This window comes from Bos javanicus, chromosome 10 (genome assembly GCF_032452875.1).
Source record: "Bos javanicus breed banteng chromosome 10, ARS-OSU_banteng_1.0, whole genome shotgun sequence".
Taxonomy (NCBI): domain Eukaryota; kingdom Metazoa; phylum Chordata; class Mammalia; order Artiodactyla; family Bovidae; genus Bos; species Bos javanicus.
Genome location: NC_083877.1, coordinates 1,057,965 through 1,068,350, shown reverse-complemented (window position 1 = coordinate 1,068,350; position 10,386 = coordinate 1,057,965). Strand labels below are relative to the sequence as shown.

The 10,386-nt window shown below is 43.1% G+C and overlaps 1 protein-coding gene across 1 annotated transcript in view; it reads left to right on the top strand.

Annotated features, from left to right (window-relative positions):
- Positions 1-5,446: 5,446 nt before the first annotated feature.
- Positions 5,447-10,386, top strand: part of DCP2 (decapping mRNA 2) — a 47,949-nt gene continuing 43,009 nt past the window's right edge. The window contains exon 1 of the mRNA XM_061429889.1: positions 5,447-5,805. Coding sequence (XP_061285873.1) covers positions 5,753-5,805 — 53 coding nt within the window. The 5' untranslated portion in view covers positions 5,447-5,752. The remainder of the gene's footprint in view (positions 5,806-10,386) is intronic.

Below are 10,386 nucleotides of genomic sequence, written 5' to 3'. Positions count from 1 at the left end.
ACTATTTAAACATCATATCAGTATTTAAAAAATATTTTAATTATTTATTTGGCTGTACCAGGTCTTAGTTGCAATATGTGGGATCTTTGATCTTTGCAGCATGTGAGATCTTTTTTTAGTTGTGGTACTTGGATCTTTTACTTGTGGCATGTGAACTCTTAGTTGCAGCATGTGGGATCTAGTTCCCTGATCAGGGATTGAAACCAGGCCCTCCTGCATGGGGAACGCAGAGTCTTAGCAACTGGGACCACCGGGGAAGTTCTCACATTAGTATTATAAGTTAAGAACGTTAGCGGCTTCCTTTCCCTTAACTGCAAACTCCAGTTTATTTTCCACTCTCAAGCCACAGACTGCTGTGGACAGTTGGGTTTGAATGAGGCCTTGGGTTCTTTGGAAGTCACAGCTCAGAGGGCTGCTGCACTGTTTAGGAGCCCAGCTCTGAGAAGTGTGTGGAGAGGAAGCAGGGATGAGCTGGAGAATGGGCAGGAAAGTAACTTGGAAGATGTGTGCCTTCAGACACTGCTAGAATTCTTTGTGGGGAAGATCAACTTAGCATTGTGAGAGTTTGGGGACTTCTTGGCCCCTGAAAGTCAAAAAAGGAGTCATGTAGCTGCCTCTGAGTTGGGAGACTGTAAAGAAGTAGGGGAGCAGGAAGAGTTCCTCTAGATTCCTCAGTGGGGCTGGGAACCTGAGTGCTTTTGTACCATTGGCCACTTGGGGATAAACACCTCTTTGCCTTCCACCATGGTTTGACTGATGCCATTTGTCATTTAGAGTACTCTAAAAGCCAGACTTGAATTACAAGTGGACAACTAGGAAAAATAGCCACCAAGATGCTCCCCAGACAGAGAAAAGAAGATCAGTTAGTGTTTCTGAACTCAGGTTTATCTTCTTGGTGCTTGAAAGCCAGTACTTGAGAGACAAGTGTTGGTAGGAAAGGAAAGACAATTTTATTTAGGAGGCCAGAAATCTGGGGAGAACGCAGATGTGTGTCTAAAAGCCAATTACTAACTGCTGAGCTTCCAAAGGGGAGTTTTTAGGGGTGTATAGGCAGAGAGGAGGCCATGTGCAGAACAGCATAGTGAGCTCTGACAGTCACCTTGAAATTGGTCATGCAGTGGTTTGATCAGTGTCATCTTGATTGTTTTAAGTACAGTTAATCTTCAGTTCCAGGGTTGACTGTTCCCATCTCTTTGAAGTCAGTTCTCAGAATTGTGTAAGATGGAGAAGTTTATGTCATTACTAGTCTGGTCGTTGTGTAGTTAGCTTTTTCCACCTGATCAGAGTTTCAGTATCTGAATACAGATACAGAATACAGAATATTATCTGTAGCCCTTGAAGAGAAACTAAAAGTCTTTAACTTTGTTCAATGGCTAAATTATTATCTTGTCTGTTTGTTTTCCTTTGCTTTCGCGTTTTCTTACTTCTCTGATTAAATTTAATCTTTGGCTAAAGTTTTTCTGCAGAAAGAGACAAGTAGAGGACATGGGGAGTGGCGTCTATCTCAGGAAGGCCCCTGGGGTCCTTCTTGTGACAGTAGAGTAGAGAGAATGAACACCCAGCAAGACGGAACTGCTGATGGGGCTCTCCAACATCCTCATTAATCTGCTACCCAAGCTGCCTGCATGCCTCCATCATCAGGCTGTTTAAGATGGCTCTTCTCTTGCTTCTTGTACATCCCATGCTTGTCCAGTTTCTGTTTCACTCACACGACAGTCCAATCCTCTTAAATATAGACCTTAATTAGTCACTGAGCCCACCTGATGTCAATTCTACCTACAAATGGTAGCCTCCTTTGCCTCCTGTCATGTCCTACCTACCATCTGCTGCACGTGGTAGGGTCATTTCAGAGTCACTTGTGTAAGATCCTCCTGTTCAAAATACCACTGATGCTTCTGTTGCTGTCTCCAGGGTCATCTTTTGGTCTCGAGGCTGAGCAACCACAAGACTAGCATCTGGTCATCATGCAATTAACTTTTTCCACCTGATGAGGGCTTTTTCTGGTCACCAGAGCCTTCCTTGTTGACCATGTGGCAAGCTGGGGTGATGACACCCAGGGCAGTCCTGAACAAATATCTGATGGAAGTTAGTATCAGTATCATCTTTCTCATCCCTTGAGTAGGATAACCCTTGAAGTGTGCTTCATGCTGGCCTTCAAGGTTCTCCGGTAGGATTAGCTCCAATCAACCCACAGTACTATGTTGATAAAAATCCTTTCATTGGCTTTCTTCCCTTTCTTGACTCACCTCCCTTCTCTGCCACAAGTCTTGCCCAGGATCATCTTCCAGATAAACTACTTGCACTCAAATCCTTGCCTCAGGGCCTGCTGCTGCTGCTGCTGCTGCTAAGTCAAATCAGTTGTGTCCGACTCTGTGCGACCCCATAGATGGCAGCTCACCAGGCTCCCCCATCCCTAGGATTCTCCAGGCAAGAACACTGGAGTGGGTTGCCATTTCCTTCTCCAATGCATGAAAGTGAAAAGTGAAAGTGAAGTCGCTCAGACGTGTCCGACTCTGAGTGACCCCATGGACTGCAGCCCACCAGGCTCCTCCATCCGTGGGATTTTCCAGGCAAGAGTACCAGAGTGGGGTGCCATTGCCTTCTCCGGCCTCAGGGCCTATTTCTTAGTAAACCCAAAATAGACTAGAACTGTGGCAGGGAGGACTGAAGAGAGCAAACAGAATATTCCAGCTTGTGCTTCCCTACTTGACTCCCAGAATACTTCAGTTTGACCTGAAAGGATTTTCTCTTTAGGGACTCTGACCAGCTAGAAAGAATGACCTACAGATTCCAATGCCATGTTTTCCCAACCAGCAGCCCAGTCAGATCATCCTATTGTGAAGCTCGAAAGTCCCACCCACACGCTGGGAGCTTCCAGTCAGCTCTTTTTTAACTTTTAATTTTGTATTCGGGGCATAGCTTCCCAGGTGGCCGCAGCGGTAAATAGCGGCCTGCCAATACAGGAGACATAAGAGACTCGGGTTTGATCCCTGGGTTGGGAGGATACCCTGGCAAAGGAAATGGCTACCCACTCCAGTATTCTTGTCTGGGAAATCCCATGGACAGAGGGGCCTGGGGGGCTACAGTCCATGGGGTTGCAAAGAGTTGGACACGACTGAGTGACTTTACACACACACACACACACACACACACACACACACACACAGACGATTCAATGTTGTGGTAGTTCCATGTGAACAGCGAAGGGACTCAGCCATATATATAAATGTATCCATTCTCCCCAGAATTCCCTTCCCCCAAACTCCACTCCAATTAGCTTTTATAGCACTTGACTTCAGTTTTTTAGTTTCATACTTAAGTATGAGTGAATAATTGAGCATCATCAGCAAACTTCTGATATGATAGGTGGTGACCAAATTAATAGAAAAAAGCAACTGAGATGAATAAAAGGCTATTCAGGAAGAAGAAAGCTTTTAAATGTATTAATATCCTCATAATAATATGGGATTTATGAATCATGGCTATGACACCATGACTAAGAGACATTTGAAGAATGAAAGAAAATTCTAGAAAAATAAAAACTACAGATGGCTGGAAAACAAACTTGAGGAATATTCCAATAAAAAGCAAAAAGATAAAGATGGAAAACAGAGTAAAATAGATGGTAAGATGGCCCCTATATCAGATTTGGGCTTGACATGCATCTGAAGCTGAAAAGATAGTCATCTGTTCATATCTGGACAAAACAAAACTTGGGCAGTTATATAGGCTTAGAATGGAGGTAGAGGTAGTACTGATTAGGCAGCTCTTGGACTAGTGTGGAGAATTAATATGAACTTGATATAAAGGCAGTGTGTATTTTATTAAGAGAAAAGATGGGAGATTAAATGGTTCAGTTCAGTTCAGTTCAGTCGCTCAGTCGTGTCTGACTCTTTGCGACCCCACGAATTGCAGCATGCCAGGCCTCCCTGTCCATCACCAACTCCCAGAGTTCACCCAAACTCATGTCCATCGAGTCGGTGATGCCATCCAACCATCTCATCCTCTGTCGTCCCCTTCTCCTCCTGCCCTCAATCCCTCCCAGCATCAGAGTCTTTTCCAGTGAGTCAACTCTTCTCATGAGGTGGCCAAAGTATTGGAGTTTCAGCTTTAGCATCAGTCCTTCCAATGAACACCCAGGACTGAACTCCTTCAGAATGGACTGGTTGGATCTCCTTGCAGTCCAAGGGACTCTCAAGAGTCTTCTCCAACACCACAGTTCAAAAGCATCAATTCGTTGGTGCTCAGCTTTCTTCACAGTCCAACTCTCACATCCATACATGACCACTGGAAAAACCATAGACGGAACTTTGTTGGCAAAGTAATGTCTCTGCTTTTTAATATGCTATCTAGGTTGGTTATAACTTTTCTTCCAAAGAGTAAGCATCTTTTAATTTCATGGCTGCAATCACCATCTGCAGTGATTTTGGAGCCCCCAAAGATAAAGTCTGACACTGTTTCCACTGTTTCCCCATCTATTTCCCATGAAGTGATGGGACCAGATGCCATGATCTTAGTTTTCTGAATGTTGAGCATTAGGCCAACTTTTTCACTCTCCTCTTTCACTTTCATCAAGAGACTCTTTAGTTCCTCTTCACTTTCTGCCATAAGGGTGGTGTCATCTGCATATCAAATGGTAGAAAGAACTAAACTCACTGCTGAGCAGGTGTGTGTGGGCCAATGAGTCTGATATAAAAGGAGCAAGTTGAAAAATGGATGGATCCAGAGTTTCTCCAAGGATCCATTAAGACTCCATTAAACATGATTGTGAAATAATGATGACTAGTACTCTTGCCTGGAGAATCCCAGGGACGGGGGAGTCTGGTGGGCTGCCGTCTCTGGGGTTGCAGAGAGTCGGACACGACTGAAGCGACTTAGCAGCAGCAGCAGCTGGCTGGAGTGATGTGAGCTTGCAGCAGGTGGAATGAAGATTCCCGAGTTCAGGTTTAATCAATTCATATTTCACAGGGTGTGAAATACTGGGATAAAACCCCCTGTCTTCACAGTTAGGACTGGGCGCCTGCAGAGTGAACGAGGTGAGCCACCACAAAAATGACAACTCTCTTCGGGGGGTTGTAGTGAAAGGATACACCCCTTGGAGGTGGTGGGGGCGGTGGTGAGAGTGTGTGCGGGGTATCTGGTGACAGAAACCATGCACGCACAGTAGTGCTGAATGCGCCCACAGGCTCTGCACTGCAAAGGTTCGGAGCGCCTGCTCAGTCACGGAGAGACTGTGCGGAAGACCACCGAGAGGGAATACCAGTACCCACCAGACTTCCTAGTAGAGTCAAAGAGGGATGATGCGCATGCGCCTATCCACCCAAGGCCCAGGACCAGCGGCGGGAAGTTGGTTTACTGAGTGGTAACTGAGCAGCTTGAAGACGGATTGGAGCCGACGGACCAATAAACAAACGCCTCATTGGCTTAGCTTGCTCAGGGTCCCAGTACTCTACCTTCCCATTTGCTTAGCTTGTTCAGGGTCCCAGTTCTCCACCTTCCCATTGGGTCTTTCAAGCAGAGCAGGGGCGTGGCTCTCTGGACTCCGCCCCCCGCCTCGGCCCAGCCTCGGGGTCCCGGGCTGAGGGAGCCGGAAGGAAGTGAGCGGGTCCCGCCCCTTTCCCCTTCTCGTTTCCGTAGGAGCCACGGCCGCTGCTACCGCCGCCGCTGCGTGTTCTCCGGAGTCTTCCTGCAGTACCCTCGGTCCCCGGCCGCGCGGAGCCGGGATGCACTGCTCCTGCTGTGGGTCCTCATCATGGAGACCAAACGGGTGGAGATTCCCGGCAGCGTCCTGGACGATCTCTGCAGGTACCGTGGCACCCCGCGCTGCTTCGGCCCCCTGTCGTCCGCTGCTTTTCTTTTTGCCCCCTCTCAGTTTCGGCGACCCCGGAGACCTCCGCGTCTCCTCTCCCGGTCCACATCCTTGTCCCGGCTTTCCCGTCCCGCTTCTGCTCCCTTTCCCTGTCGACTTTTATCTCCGACGACACCAACCTTCTTTTTCCGCTGCTGCCTCCCTGTTTCTCACGCACTCTCCTCCATTCCTCCTCTCGCAGCGCTGGGATTTCCTCATTTTCTTAGTTACTCAACTAGTTTGCTTTCCCGCAAGCGAAGCAGCTTCGCTAAAGCCTGGGTCTTAGGCATTTTGGGGGCTGCCCCTCCCCCTCCCGTTGCTTTTTCTGACTGACTTCTGCAGACCGTCTTACTCTCTCTTCCCTCCATCTCATTCCCCAGTTGTGTTGAAAGATCCCAAGGTTTTTAAGTCTTGGAGTCCCAGCTTTTCGGACCTACGTAGAGAAGTTTTCAAATTTACCCCCCGCCCCGGGGGGGTATTCTTATACGTCCGTGGCGTTCTCTGTAAATTGCTGTGAAAAATTACTCTCTTGTTCATTCCCAAACTTATCCTTGGGAGTGAGGGGAAGAAAAGAAGTCTAGAGTTGCTTTTTCCCTCCATCTCTTCATTGTCCTTCTTGAACGGTATTCTCAGCTGCTGGGTTTTAACGGATGGTATAATTTTACAAGAGAAATTTTCTGCGTTCTTCTCTCTTGTTGGCTATAATTTCAGATAGCCAAGCAAGTGTACTTTCACTTTCAAGCATGTGTAAAATAGACTTAAATTTTTACTTCAGGAAAAGGAAATGTTTTTGGTGTAGTAATAACCTGAGTTGTCGCTGGTGTAAGTGGGTTGTGAAATAATTTAAATTACAAATGAATACAAGCTTTGATTAAAACGACCACTTTTCACTGTATTTATGTCTTGAAGTCTGGCTTTTAGTAGTTGTGTTGCATTCACGACTTTAAGGGGAAAGGAAGAACTGATACTAGTGGAGTTACCGCTGCTAAGTCACTTCAGTCGTGTCCGACTCTGTGCGACCCCATAGACGGCAGCCCACCAGGCTCCCCCGACCCTGGGATTCTCCAGGCAAGAACACTGGAGTGGGTTTCCATTTCCTTCTCCAGTGCGTGAAAGTGAAAGTGAAAAGTGAAAGTGAAGTCGCTCAGTCGTGTCGGACTCGTCGCGACCCCGTGGACTGAAGCCTACCAGGCTCCTCTGTCCATGGGATTTTCCAGGCAAGAATACTGAAGTGGGGTGCCATCGCCTTCTCCGTGTGGAGTTACTACTGGGTGCCAACCAGACACTGGCTGCTCTCTTCACGTGTATCATTTAATCCTCAAAATAACCCTGTTTGGTAGATGGAGTTTTTTCCATTTTCATCTGTCAGACTCACATTGTAATTTATACAAGGTCATTTTCATCTTAATTTAGAAAATCAGGATTTGCCTTTTTCTTTCTAATGCCTGTGCCTTTTTTTCTTAACATTGGTGGATGAAATAGAAAGTCCTCTCTAATGTTATTACTTCACAAAAGTACATGTAGGTAAGTAAGACTAATTCTGCAACCACTAAGAATTAACGTCACTGTACTTTAGTGATGATACGGTTATAACTTAAGAAAAAAAGAGGTTTGATGTTTGTTAGATAAATGACTGGGAGAACATGTCAAAAGTGGAATTATGGTTTTTCTGATTCATCTTTCCAAATTTTTTTTAGAGGATGTACATTTTATAGTCAGAAAAATTAAATATGAGTAGTATTAGGAAAGATGAGCAATAGTTATGTATGAATTAATAGGGATACAGGTGGTTTAGAAAAGATAGGTAATTTATACTTTTTACAGGCATCTAAACTAATTGTCCCATTGGTGGTGGTTTAGTCGCTAAGTCGTCTCCGACTCTTGTGATCCCATGGACTTCAGCCTGTCAGGCTCCTCTGTCCATGGGATTCTCCAGGCAAAAATACTGGTGTAGGTTGCCATTTCCTTCTCCAGGGGATCTTTCTGACCCAGGAATCGAACCTGGGTCTCCTGCATTGCAGGCAGATGATTTACCAACTAAGCTATGAGGGAAGCCCAATTGTTCCATTAGTATTGGGTTTATATTGTATATTACGGAAGACTGCATCATTTAAAGAAGTCATATCGACCCTTATGAAGGTGATTTGATGTGTGTAATCCTACTTAAAAATAATGGTGTTTTGTAGACTTCATGTTAAACATCTGTTAAGTGTTAAAGATTCTTACTTGATTTTCTAGTTAGTGTATATTAAAACTATTTTATACAGATCTTTTGGAATAGAGAAAACTTTCTTTTTTTCCTTTAAGGAAATTTTTGGTAGTTACTGTTTTTTGGACCCACGTGGTTGATGTGTTTAAAAATTAGGGCTAGCTACTTGATAAACTAATAGGAAACGGTTATCCAACCAAATTTGGGTCTACTTGCTTGACATTCAGCAAAGCCTGTACTGATACAGAATTGTGGTACAGGGAAGTACTGGTGCTTTCACTGCTGGGCCTTGCAAGGAAGAATGGCAGTTCATGCTTAAAAGGCAGACTTAAGGGGAAGATGAGGGACAGGGTCGTGAGTCATCAGCTCATGGACCTCTTTCTGATTAGGTGGTGGTGAGGTAACAGGGTGGCATTATAGAATTTCAAATTATCAGCCTGGTTTTAAGGGTCTGAGGTCTGCTTGGTGGTGGTTAGCATGTAGTTGGCTTCTTCCACCTGGTGAGGGTTTTAGTTTTTACAAAACAACTGAAGGATATGGCTCAGGATACTACGTACAGGCCTTGCGCAGGAACTAAAGGTCCTTGACTTTGTTTTATGGTTAAGCTAGTATTATCTTGTCTTGCTTAACTGCGTTCCTTAGTCTTCTGCATTTTCTTGCTTCTCTGAATCAAATTTAGCTTAGGAGGCTAAAACTTTCCTTTAAATAAGAGGTGAGAGAGAGAGGGTGGGGATGTCCTTGATGACTCCTGCTCCATTTCAGAACCAAATAACCATTTCTTAAAACTTCAGGTTTTAAAAGTAATACCATTTTCAGGTTAATGTTCACAATATCTTTGATTAATTTAAAGATTTTTAATATTAACACTTCTGGCTTTTGCTTATGGGCTCTATCAGAAAATTTCACACTTATTTTCTATGAAAATAAAGCTTAAATTGAAAAAGTTTAGTTTTTTGTACTTTTTTAACATCTTTTTTTTCTATTTTTTTGTACTTTTTAAAGTGCCTCTTGATTTACAAGTTTGGTTTTGACTCTTGTTTTCACTCCCTTTGTATTTTCTCCAGTTTTAGTTCTTCTTTATTGGTATCTTTAAGGTTTTTTCCTTTTATTATTTTGATCTTTGATAAAACATAGTCCTGCTAATCATGTCTAGTTTAGTTATTGACCATATGTTTTGGGGAAATGTAAAATTTGAGAGTGATTTTTACATGAGAAATTAGAGCAAGAGACTTAAATTTTCAAGATATGACTTTGTGACCATTAGACAGCTTACCTAAGAAATGGAATGTTATTTTTCAGGTAGTTGAGTATGGGGTATTTCATTTACAGGAATATTGTGCAGCCATTAGAAATTCCTAAGGCAGTTAGCAAACAGTAAACTGAAGGAGGGTATTTGTGTCTTGAAAATGTACGCAATATACTACTGAGTGTAATAACTAGTCATTTGGTGCTCTGTGTTAAATTTTTAAATGTTTTTGTGAATACATGTTTGTGTGCATGCACAGAATTGTGAAAGTATATACACCAAACTGACGAAACTGGTAACTTCTGGGTGAAGTGGAATTGGAGGACAGCAAGGAAGACTTGTCTAAAATGCTTTGGTGAACCAAAACTGCTTTATAATACAGTATGTTTGCGAATGTAAAAGTAAATCAGCACCACTGTATGGTGGGTGATATTCGTCTTTGGTGCACCATGGTTTCTTTTTTTTTTTTTTAATTAAAAATTTTTTTTTACTTTACCATATCGTATTGGTTCTGCCACACATCAACATGAATCCGCCACGGGTGTAAACTGCACCATGGTTTCTAACGTTAAAAGTTAAAAATATTTTTCAGTATCATTTAAATAATCTTATTAAAGATTTGGAAAGCATGATTTTAAAGTAAAAACTGAGAACTGCAGTTTGGTAAGTTGTTCCTCTTAAAGAAGAGTTTGAAGTTATTTATTTAAGTCCCTTTAAGAATTAAATGGTAAGGTCACTCCTGTGTTAAAAGGAGAAAGGTATATTCTGGCAGCTAATATTGCTATTTTGGTGATCACATAGGTTAATGAAATAACCATTTAAGTTTTCATTTCACCTGAAACATTTTTGTGGTAATTTCAGTCCCTGAGCTAATGCTTTTTCTATCTGTGGAAACATTGAAAAGATGACTTTTTTGTGAGGTGGAGAAATTTTTCCCATAACAAAATATTGTGAAAAGCATTTTACTTTAGCTTTTAAAATATACACATGTATGTATATACACACACTTTTAAATATATAAAACACATCACAAACATTCACAGAATGAAAGCATTGAAGTTTAATTTTCCTGTGTAAAATTTT